Source organism: Oncorhynchus mykiss, chromosome 6, assembly GCF_057628025.1.
Source record: "Oncorhynchus mykiss isolate SJ-2025 chromosome 6, ASM5762802v1, whole genome shotgun sequence".
Lineage (NCBI taxonomy): Eukaryota > Metazoa > Chordata > Actinopteri > Salmoniformes > Salmonidae > Oncorhynchus > Oncorhynchus mykiss.
The window spans coordinates 79,090,091-79,115,000 of record NC_143027.1 but is presented as its reverse complement, the minus strand read 5'-3'; the positions used below and the strand labels follow the sequence as shown (position 1 = coordinate 79,115,000).

The 24,910-nt window shown below is 46.6% G+C and overlaps 1 protein-coding gene across 1 annotated transcript in view; it reads right to left on the bottom strand.

Annotated features, from left to right (window-relative positions):
- LOC110526645 (protein unc-13 homolog C) overlaps positions 1–24,910 on the bottom strand; it is a 250,965-nt gene that overhangs the window by 154,378 nt on the left and 71,677 nt on the right. The window contains 6 exon segments of the mRNA XM_090238947.1: positions 7,929–8,092; positions 8,224–8,339; positions 9,115–9,284; positions 15,015–15,156; positions 24,398–24,485; positions 24,488–24,627. Coding sequence (XP_090095073.1) covers positions 7,929–8,092; positions 8,224–8,339; positions 9,115–9,284; positions 15,015–15,156; positions 24,398–24,485; positions 24,488–24,627 — 820 coding nt within the window.

Sequence of the window (24,910 nt, the reverse complement as noted above, 5' to 3'; positions counted from 1 at the left end):
TCTGATGGCCAAGGTGTCACTGCTCTGTGTCTCAAACAAATGGGCTGCTATTCACTGTAACACTCCAATATCATGTTCACTGTAACACTCCAATACCACGTTCACTGTAACACTCCAATACCATGTTCACTGTAACACTCCAATACCATGTTCACTGTAACACTCCAAAACCATGTTCACTGTAACACTCCAAAACCATGTTCACTGTAACACTCCAATACCATGTTCACTGTAACACTCCAAAACCATGTTCACTGTAACACTCCAAAACCATGTTCACTGTAACACTCCAATACCATGTTCACTGTAACACTCCAATACCATGTTCACTGTAACACTCCAATACCAATATACACAGAGAGACACATACACACTCTGAACACATCATGTCCATGCCTATAGGCCTGAGTTGATGAAACCTCAAAACATCTGATTCAGCTAATCACACACTTCTAGGAAACGTCAATGCTACGCAACATAGTTCTGATTTGTTGAGACTCAGGAGCGACTGATTAGTGGAATTAGTTGTTGTAGGGTTGAAGCAAAATCCTCCAGAAGGGTATAGCTTCCCAAATGAAGGGATGGCCACCGCTGGGCTATGTGGTTCAGATGGTCTATTTGGATCAGGTCTGTCTGCTGAGCTGGTGTAGAAGGGTCGACTCTCCTCTATCCCCTCTCTCACTCAATTCAATTACATTCAATTCAAATCAAAGGGCTTTATTGGAATGGGAAACATATGTTTACATTGCTAAAGCAGGTGAAATAGATCATCAACAATAGTGAAATAAACAAAAATAAATTGACAGTAAACATCACACTCACAAAATATCCAAAAGTATAGGCATATAAAGGCATTTCAAATGTCATAGTATGTCTATATACATTGTGGTAGCAATGTGCAAATAGTTCAAGTACAAAAGGGAAAATAAATAAACATAAATATGGGTTGTATTTACAATGGTGTTTGTTCTTCACTGGTTGCCCTTTTCTTGTGCAACAGGTCACAAATCTTGCTGCTGTGATGGCACACTGTGGAATTTCACCCAGTAGATATGGGAGTTTATCAAAATTGTATTTGTTTTTTAATTCTTTGTGGATCTGTGTAATCTGAGGGAAATATGTCTCTAATATGGTCATACATTGGGCAGGAGGTTAGGAAGTGCAGCTCAGTTTCCACCTCATTTTGTGGGCAGTGAGCACATAGCCTGTCTTCTCTTGAGAGCCATGTCTGCCTACGGCGGCCTTTCTCAATAGCAAGGCTATGTTCACTGAGTAAGTACATAGTCAAAGCTTTCCTTAATTTTGGGTCAGTCAGTCACAGTCAGGTATTCTGCCCCTGTGTACTCTCTGTTTAGGGCCAAATAGCATTCTAGTTTGCTCTGTTTTTTTGTTAATTCTTTCCAATGTGTCAAGTAATTATATTTTTGTTTTCTCATGATTTGGTTGGGACTAACTGTGTTGCTGTCCTGGGGCTCTGTGGGGTCTGTTTGTGAACAGAGTCCCAGGACCAGCTTACTTAGGGGACTCTTCTCTAGGTTCATCTCTCTCTCTCTCTCTCTCGTCGGAGTGCATGCTGGGAGTGAGTCGTTAAGCAGGAGTGATTGTGAGAGCGAATGGAATTTCTTTTCACTCTATCGGGTTTTGGTATGTATATATATATATATATATTGATTAGTTTAGTTGTTTTAAGGGTATCTTGTTTAACTATCACTAAGCACGTATAGGGGTGGTGGGATCTTTGAGGTTGGTTTTTCGCGAGGGCACAACCAGCGGGTGGGGCTGGTTGCAATGGCCACTCGTGGAAGTGTAGAGTTTGAAAAACTGAGTCGGAGGCATGGAGTAAAGATTCCTGCTGCGGCCGGGTGTTCAGTGGAAGAATGTAGCTTGGCTGTGGGTGCTATCATTGGGTATGATAGCATCAAATCAGCCTCAAGGATGAATAGCGCTGTAGTGATATTCTTAGATTCAATTGAAAAGGTGAATAAGATAGTTGAGAGAGGTGTTATGTTGCGGGAGACACAGACGCCGGTATTTCCGCTTATGAATCCGGCGAAGAAAGTTATGCTTTCTAACGTGCCACCATTTGTTAGAGATTAAGTGTTATCTACAATAAAGAAGGTTCTTTTTGGATGCAAATCTCCGTTGTTGAAACATGTCGTGTCTCATAGGGCACAAGTGCATATGATTTTAAAAAAGGAAGGAGATGAACTGAACTGCGTTTAGTTTTAAGATTGATGGATTTGATTATGTCTTCTATGCATCTACTGAATCAATGAAATGTTTTGGATGTGGAAGAGAGGGGCATTTGGTGCGTAGTTGTCCAGAGAATGAGCGTGCTGAGCCTGGTAGTAGCTTTAGTGCGGGTGCAATTAACGCACCACCGCGAAGGGATGAAAATACTAGGGGAAGAGAGAAGGTGGGCAGATGTGGTTGGAAAAGTAGGAGAGGAAGGCATTGTGGATACGGGGGCAATTGTGGTAGATCAGAACAAAGAGGGAGGGGAAACAGTAGGTGAGATTGCGACTGCCGTCGTTGAGGTGGTGCTGGAAAATGAAATTGGAGGTCAAGAGGAGATTGAAATAACGGAAAAGGAAGCAGATGTTTTCAAAATACAGAGGAGTAAAAGGAAGAATTTAAGGGGTGGTGAAGGGTCTAATTCTAAGAGAAAGGTAGAGATGGATAAATCAGTTGAAGATGAACAGGTTGTAGAGATGGAGTTCTCTTCTGGGGAGGATAGCGAGAGTGAGTCATCTGACGCGTCACAACAATATAGTGAGATAGATGGGGTGGAAGGGAGGTATGGGATCGAGAAGATACGTCAATTTCTGAAGTTGACAAAAGGGAAGAAATATATGCAGGATTACAATGTAACTGATTTTTTCCCTGAACGTGAATTGTTTATTGAATCAGCAAAGTTTCTGATGTCAAAAATTACAGGGGGAGGTTTGAAAAGCCCTGAAATTGCTAGACTCAAGAAAGTGGTCACGAGAGTGATAAGTGATGTAAATTCTAAAGAAAATGAAAGAGTTCAGTTGCAGTTTTAACTCTGTAAAGAGATGTGGTGGCTGTATCTTCCTCTGTATTTTTTTAAAATCCATGAGCAGTTTTAAGATCTCTTCTTTAAACGTAAATGGGGCAAGAGATGTTAAAAAAAAGAGCCATGGTGTATGAGTTAATGAGGGGAAAGGGAAGTGACATCATTTTTCTACAAGAAACGCATAGTAATTTGGAAAAAGTTATGTGGCAACAGGAGTGTGTGTGTGTGTGTGGGGGGGGGACAGTGGTGTGTAGTCATAAAAACTCAAAAAGTGGGGGTGTGGTTATCTTGTTCTCAAAAGGGTTTTTGCCTTTGTCATATGAGGTTGAAGAGGTAGTTGAGGGGAGGTTATTAAAAGTTAGAGCAAGGTACGAAAACATCAATATGTGTCTGATGTATATGCCCCATGTGGTGACAGTTGAGAGGGTATGTTTTTTAGAGACATTATCAAATACCATTGAGAAATGTAACAAAGAAGATTATTTGTTTAATGCTGGGGATTTTAACTGTACAGTTAGCGATTTAGATAGAAATCACCAAGAACCCCATATAGCCTCAAGGACGTTTTTAAAACGCCTTATTGTAACAAATGAACTGTGTGATACATGGAGGAACAAGGCAGTACACCTGGGCGCATGTGAGAGAGAACATCATCTCTATGGCCAGGTTAGATAGGTTTTATGTTTTTGAGCATCAATCTCAGGTCTGTAAATCAAGTGTGATAACTCCAGTGGGATTTTCTGATCATTGTTTAATAACAGAGGTGGTGTTCATTAATGATGTAAAACCTAAAAGCGCATACTGGCATTTTAATATAACTTTATTGAGTGATGCTCACTTCAGGAACTGTTTCAGTTTTTTTGGGGAGAGGTGGAGGTCTCAAAAGGCCAGTTTTGTATCCCTTCAACAATGGTGGGATATAGGGAAAATCCAGATTCAACAATTTTGTAATCAATACACGAGGAATGTCACCAAAGATATCACCAGATCAATGAAAGCCCTAGAGATTGAAATAGTGGAACTCATGACGTTGGTTGAGACCACAGGAGATCGAGGCCATACTCAGGCCCTCAAGAGGAGAAAAGCTGCATTGGCAGACCTGCTGGGTATCAGAGCACAGGGGGCACTGGTGAGAAGTAAGTTTCAGGGAATATCTGAAATGGATGCCTCATCCAAATGTTTCTTTGGTTTAGAGAAAAAGAATGGACAAATAAAAATTATTAATTGTCTCAAATCAGCTGTTGGACAAGAGCTCACTAGCCCTAGTGAAATTAGAAAGAGGGCAGTAGAGTTCTATGCTGAGCTCTACAAGTGTGAGTACAAAGAGGACAAAACAGTGACACAGCAGTTCTTTGATGGGCTCCCAAAGGTGGCTGCAGAAGCTCAGGTTGAGCTTGAGCAACCATTGTCTTTGCAGGATTTATACACTGCATTAAAAGGCATGGAAAATGGAAGGGCACCAGGCATTGATGGGCTTCCCGTTGACTTTTTTAAGTCTTTTTGGGCTATGTTGGGAGAGGATTGGTTAGAAGTAGCTAATGATAGTTTAACCGGAGGGTTACTACCAATAAGCTGCAGAAGGGCTGTCCTCACCCTACTGCCCAAAAAGGGTGACCCGAGGGAGGTGAAGAACTGGAGGCCGGTGGCTTTATTGTGCACTGATTATAAGATATTGTCAAAGGCTTTGTCCAACAGGCTGAGGGAGGTGATGGGGCAAATCATACATACGGATCAGTCCTACTGTGTTCCTGGCAGGCAGATAGGGGATAACATTTCTCTGATTCGTGATTTTTTTGGACGTCTCTAGGGCTATTGGGTTGGATGCTGGTCTAATTTCAATTGATCAGGAAAAGGCATTTGACCGAGTTGAACATCAATATTTATGGCACACATTTGAGGCGTTTGGGTTCAGCTCTGGTTTTATTGCCATGATAAAGGTGATATATGGTGACATTGAAAGTGTATTGAAAGTTAACGGTGGTTTGAGTGCTCCTTTTAAAGTGTGTAGAGGTATTAGGCAGGGATGTTCTATGTCAGGGATGTTATATGCCATTGCTATAGAACCACTACTAAATAGCATTAGAAGTCGCATTGCAGGGGTGTGCCTTTCAGAGGATATTCCTCCTATTCGTCTTTCAGCCTATGCTGATGATGTAGTTGTGCTAGTGAAAAATCAAGCGGAGGTGGATAGCTTGAGTCCAATGGTTGATCGTTTTAGGGGAATATCCTCTGCAAAGGTAAATTGGGAAAAGAGTTGTGCTTTACAGATTGGAGAATGGTCTGGAGGGATCATGGCTTTGCCAGGGGGGCTAGAATGGTGTAAGGGAGTTTTAAAGTATCTTGGAGTGTACCTAGGAAATGAGGGGACTATGGAAAAAAATTGGAGTGGGGTGGTTGAAATGGTGGAAGGGAGGATGAGGAGATGGCGTTGGTTATTATCTCGTATGTCATATAGGGGGCACACTATTATAGTTAACAATGTGATTGCCTCTGCACTGTGGCATCGGTTGTCAGTTTTAGAACCACCATCTGGCCTTCTGGCTAAGATACAGGCAATTATTGTGGATTTCTTTTGGGATAAATATCACTGGGTTCCACAAAGTGTTTTGTATTTGTCAAAAGAGGAGGGGGGACAAGGTCTTGTACATCTTGCTAGTAGGGCTGCTGCTTTCCGGTTTCAGTTTATTCAAAGGTTGCTTTATGGACCGGAAAATGTGGTGTGGAGAGGGGTGGCAGGTCTTATATTACAGCGGGTTGGAGGGTTAGGTTTAAAGAAGGCTTTATTTCTGGTTGATAGTAGTCAGATTTCTAGGGAGGGAGTACCTCCGTTTTACAGAGGCCTTCTCAGAGTGTGGAGCATAATGAAGGTGTCCAGACGAACTTCAGCGGAGTCTGTTGGAGGAACCTCTGGTGTTTGGGGCAAGACTGGATTGTACAACTGCAGCTGTTCCACATTTCTCCAAGATTCTGGTGAAGGGGAAAATCATCACCTTAAGACAGTTAATGGCCATGGCTGGGCCCGCCTTAATGGATGGAAGACGGGTAGCAGAACATTTGGGGATGAGGTCGGAAAGGATTGTCGGACAAATGCTGGGGAGCTGTAGGAAGGCTCTGTCAGCGGAAGAATGGGGTATGCTTAGTAGCCACAAGAAGAAGGTGCAAGATGAAGATGTCTCATTTCCAAAACTAGGGATTACACCAAATATCCCAGAGTCAGAAAGAAAGGCGTTATTGCTGGATTTGAGAGGGTTGGAGGAAGTGGGTTTGGATGAGGTGAATGGGAAGGAATTGTATAGGGGGTGTGTCAAGGTGTTGAATAAAGATAAATTGAAAAATAGAAAAGACACTCCATGGAGGGTAAAATTGGGCATTGATGACAAGGTAAAGCCAGCATGGAGAGCACTGTACAAGCCACCGTTACAAAAGGGTACTGGTGATATGCAATGGAGGGTTTTACATGGCATCATTGCAGTTAATGCTTTTGTATCTGTTATTAACTCAGATGTTAGAGATGGATGTCCTTTTTGTAATATAAGAGAAACCATTTTTCACTGTTTTATGGAGTGTGAGAGGATAAAACCGCTATTGGAAATGTTGGAATCTTTGTTTAAAGCTGTAGGGGAGTTTTTCAATAACACTGTGTTTATTTTGGGGTTTCAATATAGTAAACAACAGAAAAGAAAATGTCAAATGTTCAATTTTATTTTGGGACAAGCTAAGATGTCAATTTTTCTGAGTAGGAAACATAAGATAGAAACGGGATATGGGCAGGATGTAAGATGTGTTTTTAAAGGATTAGTGAAAGCAAGAATAAAACTATTTTTATTTTGAGTTCTTTTCAGCTGTAAAAGATCTCCTATTATTTGAGGAGAAGTGGGCCTACGAAGGAGCGCTTTGTTTTGTAGAGGAGGGTAAATTATTTTTTGCTGCTGAAATAAGTTGAATGTATATGTTATGTATTTATTTTTGTTTAGGAATTACATTTGTTATGTCATTTCTGAAAAGGCAGTGTGTCATTATTTATGTTAACACTGTTTTATAAAAACTCAAAAAAACTCTCTCTCTCTCTCTCTCTCTCTCCCTCCCTCCCTCCCTCCCTCCCTCCCTCCCTCCCTCCCTCCCTGAGCTGAATCCATTAAACTAAACCTAAGTAGGTCATGGGAATAGTAAGAGAGAAGGAGAAGGCTGCCTCTTAACAGGTATCTATTCTGCTCTACAGTCAGGTAGTGACTGTTAGGTAGTGTCCCAAATGGCACCCTATTCTCTGTATAGTGCACTACTTTTGACCAGGACCCATGGGGCTATTAGGGAATAGGGTGGTGTTTGGGACACGGCCTTTATATGAGATAGTTTAATACTGATACAAGGAAAGGTTAACTTGAGGTGCATTTCAAAGGTTTTCAAAAATGAGCAGCCCATTTATCTGGAAGGACAGCCATATCAATAATTTATTAAATAGCCTTTCAAAACACAGCGAGAGAGACAAAAAAAGATGGAGAGGGAGGGAGAGAGACACACACACACACAGATGCTCACATTGGGGAGCATAATTAATTACTGTGCTCTCAGCCTCCAGATTACCCAGAAGCACTTGCGGGAGGCGAGCGTGGAGAGAGAACACTGAGAACCATGATGACTTCCTGTGAATTCCCATAGTGGCTTTAGAGCGAACAGCGCACACACACGCACACACACAGAGACAGGCAGCCAGGCGCTTCCTTCTCTCTCACACATGCACACTATGAACCATAGAAATTGAATCCATGGATTCTATAGTTTTAACACTGAGGACACAGAGGCATGCTTTCCTGTATTACATCAGCACAGCAACAAGCCTTCAGAGAACCAAGTGGAGAGAAAAGAGGGAGAATGAGAAAGAGAGCGTCCTTACGTCATGGCCTGGTAGATGGACTCTACTCCGTATCTCATGGCGAACTCGTCCACTATCTCCTGGGACACGTCGTCATAGTAGACCTTCCATGCCTCCTCTCCTTTCACCTCTGGTATCTTCACCGCTCCACTGTTCTTTACCTCCGTCAGGTGGTGGAACAGGTTCTAAAGGAAGAGAGAAAGACAGGATGAAGAGAATAACATGAGAGAAGAGGAGTAGAGGGAGACAGTTCCTGGAACAGTTTCCATAGAGTGGAGAAATCCATCAGACCAGTTGGTGAGTATAGATGTCTTACCTCATGTAAACAGGTGTACTGGCCATGGGGCGGAGCTACTTTCTCCTCTCCCTTCATCTCCACGTTGAGCTTCAATCTGATGGCTCCCGACACCATCGACTTATCAGTTCTCTTATCTAGAACACAGAACCAGATGCATCAGTTCTCTTATCTAGAACACAGAACCAGATGCATCAGTTCTCTTATCTAGAACACAGAACCAGACTTATCAGTTCTCTTATCTAGAACATGGAACCAGACTTATCAGTGCTCTTATCTAGAACACAGAACCAGACTTATCAATACTCTTATCTAGAACACAGAACCAGACTTATCAGTGGTCTTATCTAGAACACAGAACCAGACTTATCAGTGATCTTATCTAGAACACAGAACCAGACTTATCAGTGATCTTATCTAGAACACAGAACCAGACATATCAGTTCTCTTATCTAGAACACAAAACCAGATGCACCAGTCCTCTTATCTAGAAAATGGTACTGGTCTTATCTAGAACATAAAACCAAACTTAACTAGAATATAGAAACAGTCTAATCTAGAACATGGAATCAGTTGGATCTGGAACATATAATCATTATGATCTAGAACATAGAAACATTATTCTCTAGAACATATAACCAGTCTAATATACAACATATTACCAGTTTTATAGAGAACATAGAACCAGTCTAATCTAGAACATAGAACCAGTCTTATCTAGAGCATGGAAGCAGTATGATCTGGAACATAGAACCAGTATTCCCTAGAACATGGAAGCAGTCTGATCGTGAATATATAATCATTGTTATCTAGAACATAGAAATATGATTCTCTAGAACATAGAACCAGTCTTATCTAGAACATAGAACCAGTCTTATCTGGAACATGGAAGCAGAAGGATCTGGAACATACCCAGGTTGTACCACACATCCATCTCCCCGCTGAGCATGCGGACCTCGATGATGGTCTGACCCAGGAAGTCGTCCGACTCTCGTTTGAAGTGTTGTTTCATGCGAGACTTGATGTCATCATCCTCATCCCACACACGCACCTTGATCCGGTCTGTAGCGTTGTGACACTCACTGGACAGCAAGGCACCATGTGTAGAAAAACAGCACCAGTAAAGTGGGTTAGTTTAGGGCGATATTAAAAAAAGACAAGTCGCTATTATAATAAAAATACAACGATTATCAGAACACTTTGCTATTCTCATTCATTGCAGCTGCAGTGCTGGTTGTAGTGTGAGTAGGTGTAGGGAGAACACACATATTATGGCTTATAAAAGCAAAGACTGAATAACAACTTAAACACGCTGTATTTGTTGAGTCTCTTTAGTCATAGTCAGTTGAATTCTCACAGTATCAACGTTGCTGTGCGCTCAAGTTTGTTTTTTACAGTCCATGGCTCGAGGAAACTGTGCAGACACAGTGATCTGAACTATCTTATTGGCCAGCGGTAGGCCTGTAGGTGCACTTGATTTCCTCTCTGGATCTGCCGGGTAAGCGGAGTTCTACCGTCAGACACATGAAGAGGTTCAAAATGGGGACACTTTCCCTTCACGTCATTAGGGCTTCTGAATCAAGTGCATCTGACGCCTACAACACAAAAGGAATTAAGAAATGTGGAACTTAATTATGGCTTTATTGTTGTTGTTTTTACAGAAATGTTTGGTGATTGACTAGGAATGCCTTGGAGATCGACCAGTCAATTGTGATTGACCATTTGGTAACCACTGGTTTAGGGTGTCCAAACCTCATGCCCCTATCATAATTCGTTCAAAAGTTATTGCCGTTTTTACCCTTGTAGGATGGCCCAAATTAGGGTGACTAAATCAGAGAAAAAAAGCTGTAAAAAATCTAGAAAATAGCCCTTGAAGGTGAAAAGCTGTGTGGCCCTCTTCCCTCCTCCCTCCTCCCATCCTCTCGAGAGCCGCTCAGCTGTTTTCTCTACTGGCAGCAGCTCTGACCTAACTTGATATGACCTCACACTATCCTGGAGCACAAACAGACCTGGAGACTCTGTGTAGTCACGTCACAGTCATATGTAATGGCTAGGGTTGGCATAGTGTGGGTGGCTGTTAGGTTAGGGTTGTCATTGGGGCTTCAAAGGCTGGGAGTGGTCTGGAGTTGTCCTCTCTGCTAGATGTATGTGGGAAATGAAAGACCTGGAAAGCGGAGAGAGAGGAGAATGAAATAGAGTACAGGAACAGAGAGGAGAGGGAGAGAAGAGTAAAGTAAAGTAGAGAAGAATAGAGGAGAGAAAAGGGAGATGAGAGGGGGGGCAGGAGAGGAGAGGAGGAGAGAGGAGAGGAGAGGAGAGGAGAGGAGAGGAGAGGAGAGGAGAGGAGAGGAGAGGAGAGGAGAGGAGATTAAAGTAAAGTAGAGAAGAATAGAGGAGAGAAAAGGGAGATGAGAGGGGGGAGGGGCCAGGAGAGAAGAGGAGAGGAGAGAGGCCAGGAGAGAAGAGAGAGGAGAGGAAAGGAGAGGAGAGGAGAGGAGAGGAACAGAGAGGAGAGGGAGAAAAGAGTAAAGTAAAGTAGAGAAGAATAGAGGAGAGAAAAGGGAGATGAGAGGGGGGAGGGGCCAGGAGAGGAGAGGAGAGGAGAGGGAGATGAGAGGGGAAGGGGCCAGGAGAGGAGAGGAGAGGAGAGGGAGATGAGAGGGGAAGGGGCCAGGAGAGAAGAGAGAGGAGAGGAGAGGAGAGGAGAGGAGAGGAGAGGAGAGGAGAGGAGAGGAGAGGAGAGGAGAGGAGAGGAGAGGAGAGGAGAGGAGAGGAGAGGAGAGGAGAGGATAATAGAATAGAGGAGAATAGAGGAGAATAGAGGAGAATAGAGGAGAGTAAAGGGAGATGAGAGGGGGGAGGGGCCAGGAGAGAAGAGAAGAGAAGAGGAGAGGAGAGGAGAGGAGAGTAAAGTAGAGAAGAATAGAGGAGAGAAAAGGGAGATGAGAGGGGCGAGGGGCCAGGAGAGAAGAGAGAGGAGAGGAGAGGAGAGGAGAGGAGAGGAGAGGAGAGGAGAGGAGAGGAGAGGAGAGGAGAGGAGAGGAGAGGAGAGGAGAGGAGAGGAGATTAAAGTAAAGTAGAGAAGAATAGAGGAGAGAAAAGGGAGATGAGAGGGGGGAGGGGCCAGGAGAGAAGAGGAGAGGAGAGAGGCCAGGAGAGAAGAGAGAGGAGAGGAAAGGAGAGGAGAGGAGAGGAGAGGAGAGGAACAGAGAGGAGAGGGAGAAAAGAGTAAAGTAAAGTAGAGAAGAATAGAGGAGAGAAAAGGGAGATGAGAGGGGGGAGGGGCCAGGAGAGGAGAGGAGAGGAGAGGGAGATGAGAGGGGAAGGGGCCAGGAGAGGAGAGGAGAGGAGAGGGAGATGAGAGGGGAAGGGGCCAGGAGAGAAGAGAGAGGAGAGGAGAGGAGAGGAGAGGAGAGGAGAGGAGAGGAGAGGAGAGGAGAGGAGAGGAGAGGAGAGGAGAGGAGAGGAGAGGAGAGGAGAGGAGAGGAGAGGAGAGGAGAGGAGAGGATAATAGAATAGAGGAGAATAGAGGAGAATAGAGGAGAATAGAGGAGAGTAAAGGGAGATGAGAGGGGGGAGGGGCCAGGAGAGAAGAGAAGAGAAGAGGAGAGGAGAGGAGAGGAGAGTAAAGTAGAGAAGAATAGAGGAGAGAAAAGGGAGATGAGAGGGGCGAGGGGCCAGGAGAGAAGAGAGAGGAGAGGAGAGGAGAGGAGAGGAGAGGAGAGGAGAGGAGAGGAGAGGAGAGGAGAGTAAAGTAGAGAAGAATAGAGGAGAGTAAAGGGAGATGAGAGGGGGGAGGGACCAGGAGAGGAGAGAAGAGGAGAGGAGAGTAAAGTAGAGAAGAATAGAAGAGAGTAAAGGGAGATGAGAGGGGGGAGGGGCCAGGAGAGAAGAGGAGAGGAGAGGAGAGGAGAGGAGAGGAAAGGAAAGGAGAGGAGAGGAGAGGAGAGGATAGGAGAGGAGAGGAGAAGGGAGAGGTGCGGGGAATGTCTGTCAGGTGGGATTGACATCATTCTGCCCCACCGGCCGTCTTTAGGAATCCCTGCTGTCCCTAGTGTTCCACCACCCAAGGGGGTGTGTGTGTTTGTGTGCGTGTGCGTGTGCGTGTGCGTGTGTGTGTGTGTGCATGTGTGTTAGTGGCACCCTCAGATGGATGTCCCTGCCAGGCAGAGAGCAAAGATCCCAAGACCCTGTCACATGGCATGAGGATAACATATTTTCCCTCTATGTCTTGTTTTCTCTCTGTCAGACAGACAGACAGACAGACAGACAGACAGACAGACAGACAGACAGACAGACAGACAGACACACACACACACACACACACACACACACACACGCAGTGCCTCCATCAGCAGACAGAGAACATGGTGGAAGGCAGCTCTAACAAAGCCTCTTTGTCTCCTTGATACAGGTATTCTAATCGCCAGCACTATGGTTTCTATGGAACTGGGGTGCTTGATTTATCTTCATCTATCTATGTCTCTATTTAAAGCTGGAATTCATACTTGGTGAAACTGACACATTCGCTGGTAATATTACAACAAAAGAAGAAGTTATTTCAAACAACAAACACGTTTTCTTGTCTCTGACATTAGTGCACATCATTAGTGCACATCATTAGTGCACATCATTAGTGCACATCACTTCCCGCGCCATAGAAAATCGAAAGATGTATTGCAACAATGTGTTCAGGATGCTGGATGATCCTCCTCTCTTTTATCATCAAAACAAAAACAACAACAATGTGTTCAGGATGCTGGATGATCCTCCTCTCTTTTATCATCAAAACAAAAACAACAACAATGTGTTCAGGATGCTGGATGATCCTCCTCTCTTTTATCATCAAAACAAAAACAACAACAATGTGTTCAGGATGCTGGATGATCCTCCTCTCTTTTATCATCAAAACAAAAACAACAACAATGTGTTCAGGATGCTGGATGATCCTCCTCTCTTTTATCATCAAAACAAAAACAACAACAATGTGTTCAGGATGCTGGATGATCCTCCTCTCTTTTATCATCAAAACAAAAACAGCAACAATTGCGGCTGTGGTGAACAATGGTGCTGTTCAACCTGACGCGTATTTCAGCCTGAAGTCCATATAGGATACTGCAGATACTGTGATGTATTTATACAACAACAGGATCTACTGGCTTTAGAACAGACTCCTTAAGTCTCATGACATTTATGTGAAATGTGTCGTGCTATACTGTTGTTTTACAGAAAGCCATATTCCAGTGTTCTAGGTTGTTAGATAATATCATTAGTTCTCGGTTCTCTGTGTACCTTAAATCAACATGATCAACATCACAATCAACATGACAGTCTGTCACCACTCAGAGTTCAGAGTTCAGACTCACAGAGAGCCAGATTAAAACCATAATACCTTCTCTAATGACACCATGGGTCAATCTCTACGTAGCACAACAGCACTACACATCATCAAAAGTTCCCTCTCCATTTTAGAAGTTGTTGTTTATTTAACAAGGGCCTGAGCTAACATGGGTTAGCTTCATAATACTTTCAGTAAACTCAAACAAAGCTGTACACTCAAAGCTGGGGGTGAAATGAAGCTTGGCATTCAGGCCAAAGAGTTTAATTTTGGTTTCATCAGGTCAGAGAATCTTGTTTCTCATGGCCTGAGAGTCCTTTAGGTGCCTTTTGGAAAACTCCAATCGGGCTGTCATGTGTCTTTTACTGAGGAGTGGCTTCTGTCTGGCCTCTACCATAAAGGCCTGATTGGTGGAGTGCTGCAGAGATGGTTGTCCTTCTGGAAGGTTCTCTCATCTCCACAGAGGATCTCTGGAGCACTGTCAGAGGGACCATCGGGTTCTTGGTCACCTCCCTGACCAAGGCCCTTCTCCCCAGATTGCTCAGTTTGGCCGGGCTGCCAGCTCTAGGAAGAGTCTTGGTGGTTCCAAACTTTTTCCATTTAAGAATGAGGGAGGCCACCTTCAATGCTGCAGAAATGTTTTGGGACCCTTCCCAGATCTGTGTCTGACAAGCACTGTCAACTGTGGGATTTTACATAGACAGGTGTGTGCCTTTCCAAATCATGTCCAATCAATTGAATTTACCACAAGTGGACTCCAATCAAGTTGTAGAAACATCTCACTGATCAATGGAAACAGGATGCACCTGAGCTCAATTCTGGGTATCATAACAAAGGTTCTGAATACTTATGTAAAGAAGGTATTTCTGTTCTTTATTTTTAATAAATGTGCAAACATTTCTAAAAACCTGTTTTTCCATAATCATTATATGGTATTGTGTGTAGATTGATGAGGAAAAACATTAATGTAATCCATTTTAGAATAAGGCTGTAACGTAACAAAAGGTGGAAAAAGTCAAGGGGTCTGAATACTTTCTGAATGCACTGTAGATGATATTCATGTCAATAACACATTTTTCAGTGAAATGCATTTGAATTATTGTCCATCTCCTCTCCCCTCATTTGTTGGTGTGGTAGGTTCTACATGTCTGTGATAACAATGTCTGCTGGAGTGTTTGTATTACAGCTGAAGAAGGTAGCCCTGTCTGAGCCAGAATGGCCCCTAGGGTAGGAGCATACCTCCTGTTTATGTAGCCTGAGGCAGTCTTTATGTACACCACCTGGACAGGACCTATGGTCATGTGTGCATATATTTTATCTATGGGTGGCCCCAGCGGGAATCAAACCAACGGGTTGCAAGTGCCATGCTCTACCGACTAAGCCACGAAGGACCACGTCTATAATACAGCCTGTAGTACACTGGCTTAGGTTGTAGTAATGTTGTAGCAGTGATATACTGTATGTTCATACTCACAAGAAGAACTTCTCATCCCAGACAGGGTTGAGGTTCCCAAAGATGGTCTTGGTACGCCGTTTGGTCTTCCCTACCTGGACAGTCACATAGGGGTCACTGGAACCTGTCTTATCCTTGGCCTGCAGACCCTGGGCACACATCACTGGAGAGGAGTGAGGGGGAGGCAGGGAGAGATGGGGGAATAGAGGGAGGCAGAGGAAGACAGAGGAAGGTAGGGGAAGACAGAGGAAGACAGAGGATGATGGGAGAGACAAGCGAGAAAGACAGGGGAAGGCAGGGGAGACAGGGAAGGCAGAGGAAGACAGGGGAGACAGGGGAGACACAGAAGACAGGGGGAGACAAGGGAGACAGGGAAGACAGAGGAAAACAGGGGAGACAGGGGAGACGGGGGGAGACAAGGGAGACAGGGAAGACAGAAGAAGACAGAGGAAGATAAGGGAGACAGGGAAGACAGAGGAAGACAGGGGAGACAGGGGAGACAGAAGAAGACAGAGGAAGACAAGGGAAACAGGGGGAGACAAGGGAGACAGGGAAGACAGAGGAAGACAGAGGAAGACAAGGGAGACAGGGGAGATGGGAAGACAGGGGGAGACAAGGGAGACAGGGAAGACAGGGGAAGACAGGGGGAGACAAGGGAGACAGGGAAGACAGAGGAAGACAGGGGAGACATGGGAAGACAGGGGGAGACAAGGGAGACAGGGAAGACAGGGGATGACGTGGGAGACATGGAAAGATAGGGGAATGCAGGGGCGACAGGGGAGACAGGGGAGACAGGGGAGACAGGGAAGACAGAGGAAGACAGGGGAGACAGGGAAGACAGAGGAAGACAGGGGAGACAGGGAAGAGAGAGGAAGACAAGGGAGACACAGAAGACAGGGGAAGACAAGGCGAGACAGGGAAGACAGAGGAAGACAGGGGAGACAGGGGAGACACAGAAGACAGGGGGAGACAAGGGAGACAGGGAAGACAGAGGAAGACAGGGGAGACAGTGGAGATAGGGAAGACAGAGGAAGACAGGGGAGACAGGGGAGACAGGGAAGACAGAGGAAGACAGGGGAGACACAGAAGACAGGGGGAGACAAGGGAGACAGGGAAGACAGGGGATGACGTGGGAGACATGGGAAGATAGGGGAATGCAGGGGAGACAGGGGAGACAGGAGAGACAGGAGAGACCGGGAAGGCAGAGAAAGACAGAGGAAGACAAGGGGAGACAGGGGAGACAGGGGAGACAGGGAAGGCAGAGGAAGACAGGGAAGACAGGGGAGACAAGGGAGACAGTGAAGACAGGGGATGACGTGGGAGACATGGGAAGATAGGGGAATGCAGGGGCGACAGGGGAGACAGGGGGAGACAGGGGGAGACAGGGGAGACAGGGGAGACAGGGGAGACAGGAGAGACAGGAGAGACCGGGAAGGCAGAGAAAGACAGAGGAAGACAAGGGGAGGCAGGGGAGACAGGGAAGACGTGGGAGACAGGGGAGACAGGAGAGACAGGAGAGACAGGAGAGACCGGGAAGGCAGAGAAAGACAGAGGAAGACAAGGGGAGGCAGGGGAGACAGGGAAGACAGAGGAAGACAGGGGAGACAGGGAAGACAGGGAAGACAGAGGAAGACAGGGGAGACAGGGGAGACACAGAAGACAGGGGGAGACAAGGGAGACAGGGAAGACAGAGGAAGACAGGGGAGACAGTGGAGACAGGGAAGACAGAGGAAGACAGGGGAGACAGGGGAGACAGGGAAGACAGAGGAAGACAGGGGAGACAGGGGAGACACAGAAGACAGGGGGAGACAAGGGAGACAGGGAAGACAGGGGGAGACAGGGGGAGACAAGGGAGACAGGGAAGACAGGGGATGACGTGGGAGACATTGGAAGATAGGGGAATGCAGGGGCGACAGGGGAGACAGGGGAGACAGGGGTGACAGGGGAGACAGGGGAGACCGGGAAGGCAGAGGAAGACAGGGGAAGACAGGGGAGACACAGAAGACAGAGGAAGACAGGGGAAGACAGGGGAGACACAGAAGACAGGGGAGACAGGGGAGTCACAGAAGACAGGTGGAGACAAGGGAGACAGGGAAGACAGAGGAAGACAGGGGAGACAGGGAAGACAGAGGAAGACAGGGGAGACACAGAAGACAGGGGGAGACAAGGGAGACAGGGGATGACGTGGGAGACATGGGAAGATAGGGGAATGCAGGGGCGACAGGGGAGACAGGGGAGACAGGAGAGACAGGGAAGACAGGGGATGACGTGGGAGACATGGGAAGATAGGGGAATGCAGGGGCGACAGGGGAGACAGGGGAGACAGGGGAGACAGGGAAGGCAGAGGAAGACAGGGGAAGACAGGGGAGACACAGAAGACAGAGGAAGACAGGGGAAGACAGGGGAGACACAGAAGACAGGGGAGACAGGGGAGTCACAGAAGACAGGTGGAGACAAGGGAGACAGGGAAGACAGAGGAAGACAGGGGAGACAGGGAAGACAGAGGAAGACAGGGGAGACACAGAAGACAGGGGGAGACAAGGGAGACAGGGGATGACGTGGGAGACATGGGAAGATAGGGGAATGCAGGGGCGACAGGGGAGACAGGGGAGACAGGAGAGACAGGAGAGACCGGGAAGGCAGAGAAAGACAGAGGAAGACAGGGGAAGACAGAGGAAGACAGGGGAGACACAGAAGACAGGGGGAGACAAGGGAGACAGTGAAGACAGGGGGAGACAGGGGGAGACAAGGGAGACAGGGAAGACAGGGGATGACGTGGGAGACATGGGAAGATAGGGGAATGCAGGGGCGACAGGGGAGACAGGGGAGACAGGGGAGACAGGGAAGGCAGAGGAAGACAGGGGAAGACAGGGGAGACACAGAAGACAGAGGAAGACAGGGGAAGACAGGGGAGACACAGAAGACAGGGGAGACAGGGGAGTCACAGAAGACAGGTGGAGACAAGGGAGACAGGGAAGACAGAGGAAGACAGGGGAGACAGGGAAGACAGAGGAAGACAGGGGAGACACAGAAGACAGGGGGAGACAAGGGAGACAGGGAAGACAGGGGATGACGTGGGAGACATGGGAAGATAGGGGAATGCAGGGGTGACAGGGGAGACAGGGGAGACAGGGGAGACCGGGAAGGCAGAGAAAGACAGAGGAAGACAAGGGGAGACAGGGGAAAGCAGGGGAAGACCAGAAAATACAAGGGGAGACAGTGGAAGTAGGGGGGAGACAGAAATAACAACAGTAAGACTTAAGAGGCTTTTGTTCCAGTCCAGCACAAATATACAGTATAATATACATATTAAAATATATGTAACACGTAAAGCCTGCAGGTTTATAGCTATATTACTTGTTATGCACTAGTAGAACCTTGTCCTATGTCTAATGTACGTATAGGTACCATAGCCATGTAAACGTGTCTCCAGTATAGCCAATCTGTTTGTTGGGGAAGCAGTGAAAATCTGCCTCGCCAACAGACAGATACCTAATAGAGACCAGTCCACCACCATCGCACATGACCATGCACAAGCGCACACACACACACACACACACACACACACACACACACACACACACACACACACACACACACACACACACACACACACACACACACACACACACTACATTTAAACATATTTGTATTTTATTTAGCAGGGTTCTCTTATCCAGAGCGACTTACGTTAATCTTAATAAGATAACTTGTTGAGACAACCACATATCACAGTCTTTGTAAATACATTGTTCCTCAATAAAGAAGTTATCAGCAGAGTCAGTGCAAGTAGGAAAAAATAAGTGCACTTGTGTTTTATTTTATGGGGGAATAAGACTGAGATACAGCACTTAAAGATGCACTCCTGAACATCTGTCATTTCAGCCAGCAGTTTTGAAAGTGGTTTTCACGAGCCAAAACAGGCCATAGTAGCAAAGTAATTACAATATAGCAGATTAACACTGGAGTGATGGATGAGCTGATGATGGTGTGTAAGTAGTGATACTGGTGTGCAAAAGAGCAGCAAAGTCAATAAAAACATTATGGGGATGAGGTAGGTAGAATGGGTCGGCTATTTACAGATGGACTATGTACAGCTGCAGCGATTGGTTAGCTGCTCAGACATCTGATGTTTAAAGTTAGTGAGGGAAATGTAAGTCTCCAGCTTCAGCAATATTTGCAATTCGTTCCAGTCACTGGCAGCAAAGAACTGGAAGGAAAGGCGGCCAAAGGAGGTGTTGGCTTTGGGGATGACCAGTGAGATATACCTGCTGGAGCGAGTGCTACGGGTGGGTGTTGTTATTGTGACCAGTGAGCTGAGATAAGGCGGAGCTTTACCAAGCATAGACTTCTAGATGACCTGGAGCCAGGGGGTCTGGCAACGAATATGTAGCGAGGGCCAGCCGACTAGAGCATACAGGTCGCAGTGGTGGGTGGATTAAGGGGCTTTGGTAACAAAACGGATGGCACTGTGATAGACTACATCCAATTTGCTGAGTAGAGTATTGGAAGCAATTTTGTAGATGACATCTCCGAAGTCAAGGATCGGTAGGATAGTCAGTTTTACTAGGGTACGTTTGGCGGTGTGAGTGAAGGAGGCTTTGTTGCGAAATAGAAATCCGATTCTAGATTTGATTTTGGATTGGAGATGTTTGATATGAGTCTGGAAGGAGAGTTTACAGTCTAGCCAGACACCTAGGTATTTGTAGTTGTTCACGTATTCTAGGTCAGAACTGTCCAGAGTAGTGATGTTAGTCGGGCGGGCGGATGCGGGCAGCGAACGGTTGAAAAGCATGCATTTGGTTTTACTAGAGCAGTTGGAGGCAACGGAAGGAGTGTTGTATGGCATTGAAGCTCGTCTGGAGGTTAGTTAACACAGTGTCCAAAAAGGGGCCAGATGTATACAGAATGGTGTGGTCTGCGTAGAGGTGGATCAGGGAATCACACGCAGCAAGAGCAACATTGTTGATATTTACAGAGAAAAGAGTCAGCCTGAGAATTGAACCCTGTGGTACCCCCATAGAGACTGCCAGAGGTCCGGACAACAGGCCCTCCGATTTGACACACTGAACTCTGTCTGCGAAGTAGTTGGTGAACCAGGCGAGGCAGTCATTTGAGAAACCAAAGCTATTGAGTCTGCCGATAAGAATATGGTAATTGACCGAGTCGAAAGCCTTGGCCAGGTTGATGAAGCCTGCCGCACAGGCTTTCGAAGAATTTAGAAAGGCAAGGCAGGGTGGATATAGGTCTATAACAGTTTGGGTTTAGTGTCACCCCCTTTGAAGAGGGTTGCAGCAATGGCGGAAAATAATTTTAGAAAGAGAGGGTCCAGATTGTCAAGCCCAGCTGATTGGTACGGGTCCAGGTTTTGCAGCTCTTTCAGAACATCTGTTATCTGGATTTGGGTGAAGGAGAAGCTGGGGAGGCTCGGGCAAGTAGCTGCGGGGGGTGCAGAGCTGTTGGCCGGGGTTGGGGTAGCCAGGAGGAAAGCATGTCCAGCCGGTGAATCCAGGTGAAAGCTATGATCCCTTATTGATGTCACTTGTTAAATCCTCTTTAATCAGTGTAGATGAAGGGGAGATGACAGGTTAAATAAGGAGTTGTAAGCCTCGAGCCAATTGAGACATGGATTGTGTATGTGTTCTATTCAGAGGGTGAATATCTAAGTGCCTTTGAACGGGGTATGGTAGTAAGTGCCCGGCTCACTGGTTTGAGTGTGTCAAGAACTGCAATGCTGCTGGGTTTTTCACACTCAACAGTTTCCCGTGTGTATCAAGAACGATTCACCACCCAAAGGACATCCAGCCAACTTGACACAACTGTGGAAAGCTTTGGAGTCAACATGGGCCACCATCCCTGTGGAATGCTTTTGACACTTTGTAGAGTCCATGCCCCTATGAATCGAGGCTGTTCTGAAGGCAAAACGGGGTGCAACTCAATATTAGGAAGGTGTTTCCGAATGTTTTGTACACAGTGTATAGTTTAGAGAATCATTGTACCATCTACATCTCTGTTAAACATGTTTTCAATAACCCCAAATATAGTTTTTCAGCTGTTTGAAGCTGGTGTACAAAACCGATAGTAAAAGATGCAAACACTAAGACTTAAGAACAGGAAGCATAGAATCTCTGCACATAGAACAGATCTACCGCGTCTTATATTTGCCTTCAATAAGAATGACAGATCTATAACTCACATTTTTATGTGAATTTGGTCAGGTCTGCCAAAAAGTTACATATTATAGCTTTAAGACTTTTGCCATATCTGTGATATGTTGCATCTTCAACTTGACATTTGTCCTATATTTTTATTTAATCCCAGCCCCCGTGGGAGGCCTTTTGTCTTTTAGTAGGCCGTCATTGTAAATAATAATTTGTTCTTAACTGACTTGCCTAGTAAAATAAAGGTTAAATAGAAAACAAATCACTAAAAAAATGCCCTAGCCAGACTATATCAACAACAGCAACTTGCTGAAAGACAAAATATACTTAGGTTAGCTACTCTTGCAGAGACTATTTGTCTTCCCAGGCTATGGATGAGGCACACACACACACACACACACACACACACACACACACACACACACACACACACACACACACACACACACACACACAAAGACACACACCCTCACCAACACAGACAAACAACCATTAACAGCTCCCCCCATACACCCTGCTAAAACACACCCTGCTCCACACACCCTTAACCATCCATCTCAGACAGGAAGTAGTATTTCCCAGCCCCATAAAAGGTAAAAGGACACTGGGCATTAAATATGTATGAGTGACACTCTGTATTATTCATGGTACATAACTCCCCCAGCCAGCCCCTCTGCTGTCACTGACAGAGACTGGTGGGCCGGGCTCTCAAAGACACCACAAATGAGAAGCTACAGCCTCGTGTTGCCCCCGGCAGCAAGAACTACAATACAATGAGAGAGAGGGGGGAGAGGGGATGAGAGGGAGAGAGTGAGGGGATACAGGGGATAGACAGAGATAGGGAAGAAATGGCAGAGAGAGAGTGAAAAGGGAGAAAAGGGGGCGAGAGAGAGGGGTAGCAGAGAGAGAGAGGGTGATGTGGAAAGGGAGAGGGAGGAGTGGAAAGGGAGAAAAGGGGGAGAGAGAGAGGGGTAGCAGAGAGAGAGAGGGTGATGTGGAAAGGGAGAGGGAGGAGTGGAAAGGGAGAAAAGGGGGAGAGAAGGAGAGGTAGTGGAGAGAGAGAGGGTGATTTGGAAAGGGAGAGGGAGGAGTGGAAAGGGAGAAAAGGGGAGAGAGAGAAGGGTAGCGGAGAGTGAGAGGGTGATGTGGAAAGGGAGAGAGAGGAGTGGAAAGGGAGAAAAGGGGGAGAGAGAGAGGGGTAGCAGAGAGAGAGAGGGTGATGTGAAAAGGGAGAGGGAGGAGTGGAAAGGGAGAAAAGGGGGAGAGAGAGAGGGGTAGCAGAGAGAGAGAGGGTGATGTGGAAAGGGAGAGGGAGGAGTGGAAAGGGAGAAAAGGGGGAGAAGAGATGGGTAGTGGAGAGAGAGAGCATGATGTGGAAAGGGAGATGGAGGAGTGGAAAGGGAGAAAAGGGGCAGAGAGAGAGGGGTAGCAGAGAGTGAGAGGGTGATGTGAAAAGGGAGAGGGAGGAGTGGAAAGGGAGAAAAGTGGGAGAGAGAGAGGGGTAGCAGAGAGAGAGAGGGTGATGTGGAAAGGGAGAGGAAGGAGTGGAAAGGGAGAAAAGGGGGAGAGAGAGAGGGGTAGCAGAGAGAGAGAGGGTGATGTGGAAAGGGAGAGGGAGGAGTGGAAAGGGAGAAAAGGGGCAGAGAGAGAGGGGTAGCAGAGAGTGAGAGGGTGATGTGGAAAGGGAGAGGGAGGAGTGGAAAGGGAGAAAAGTGGGAGAGAGAGAGGGGTAGCAGAGAGAGAGAGGGTGATGTGGAAAGGGAGAGGGAGGAGTGGAAAGGGAGAAAAGGGGGAGAGAAGGAGGGGTAGTGGAGAGAGAGAGGGTGTTGTTGAAAGCGAGAGGAGGAGTGAAAAGGGAGAAAAGGGGGGGGAGAGAGGGGTAGCAGAGAGAGAGAGGGTGATGTTGAAAGGGAGAGGGAGGAGTGGAAAGGAGAAAAGGGGGGAGAGAGAGAGGGTAGCGGAGAGCGAGAGGGTGATGTGGAAAGGGAGAGGGAGGAGTGGAAAGGGAAAAAAGGGGGAGAGAGAGAGAGGGTAGCGGAGAGAGAGAGCGTGATGTGGGAAGGGAGAGGAGTGGAAGGGAGAAAGGGGGAGAGAGAGAGGGGTAGCGGAGAAGCGTGATGTGGAAAGGGAGAGGGAGGAGTGGAAAGGGAGAAAAGGGGGAGAGAGAGAGGGGTAGCAGAGAGAGAGAGGGTGATGTTGAAAGGGAGAGGGAGGAGTGAAAAGGGAGAAAAGGGGGAGAGAGAGAGGGGTAGCAGAGAGAGAGAGGGTGTTGTGGAAAGGGAGAGGGAGGAGTGGAAAGGGAGAAAAGGGGAGAGAGAGAGAGGGGTAGCAGAGAGCGAGAGGGTGATGTGGAAAGGGAGCGGGAGGAGTGGAAAGGGAGAAAAAGGGGAGAGAGAGAGGGGTAGCAGAGAGACAGAGGGTGATGTGGAAAGGGAGAGGGAGAGGGATGGAGAAAAGGGGGAGAGAGAGAGGGGTAGCGGAGAGAGAGAGGGTGATAAAGGGAGAGCGAGGAGTGAAAAGAGGGAAAGAATAGAAAGAGGCAGAGAACGGCAAATACAGTGAGTGATGGAGAGAAAAAGAGAGAGAGAGGGGGAGAGAGAGAGGAGAGAAGAGCAGATAGAGAGAGGGGGAGAGATATAGAGAGTGAGAGGGGTAAGGGTGGAAAAAGCAGTGATGGAGAGAGGGAGTTTATTAAGTATACTGTATTCTCCTTCCTATAGAAGTCTATACAAATCCACTGATCCAGGGCTGGGATGTAGCAGTTAGCTGATGCAGAACATTCACATCTCACGGCTGCCTATCTATCTACCGCCAAAGTGCTACACAATCAATGTGTGTCTGTGTTCATCAAATGAATACATAAATAAAGAGTCAATAAGTCGGTTCCTAAACAGGACGTTGGATAAGGCCATAGAGATAGATGGGATCGGGAGGCAGTTTTTCTCTCTGTCTCAGTCTCTTGGGGATTGATTGACACACACAAGGAATGGCAGTAATGCAAGCTGGGCAATAATATAGCTCAGCTCAGCCCAACCTGGTGTAATATTAGCCCAGAGGAACTGTATGCTCTAGTCGCACCGCTTCAAGGTAATACATGCACACACACACATCACCTGTAGGGCGGAGCACAGAAACAGCCACAGTGGTGTATCGCCCTTCCAGGCGGTTCCCTGAGGATGTTCTTCCAGTATAGCCTGCTTGGCTAGGGGCGAGGGCTATGTTCTTAGTGTTGGTACTACTAACCTGTGATGTTGATCTTGGCGGACCACTTGGAGGTTCCCTCCAGCACTGCTTGCTTGGCGGTCTTCAGGTGTCCAGTGAAGTCCTCTTTCTAGAGATCCCAAACATCTCCTGGATGACCTCAAACACCTCAGGCCGGTTCTTCTCCCTGATCTTCATCCTCTCCTTCATGGCCATGATAATGTTCAGGGTCTTGTCCTCAGCACCGTGCTTAGAACTCTTCTCCACCGCCCCTAGAACACCACACACACACACACAGGAAAATACACACACACACACACACACACACACACACACACACACACACACACACACACACACACACACACACAATTACAAATTAGGATACAGCATTGTGCTTAGAACTCTTGTCCACCGCCCTTAGATTTCCTCTGGCCCATCTATCAAGCACACAAATACCTTCCACCTCTGCTTCATCCCCATTTCCCTTTGGCATTGCCATGGACCAGTTGTTGAGAATGTTACATATGCCTATTACATGATTACACTTCATTC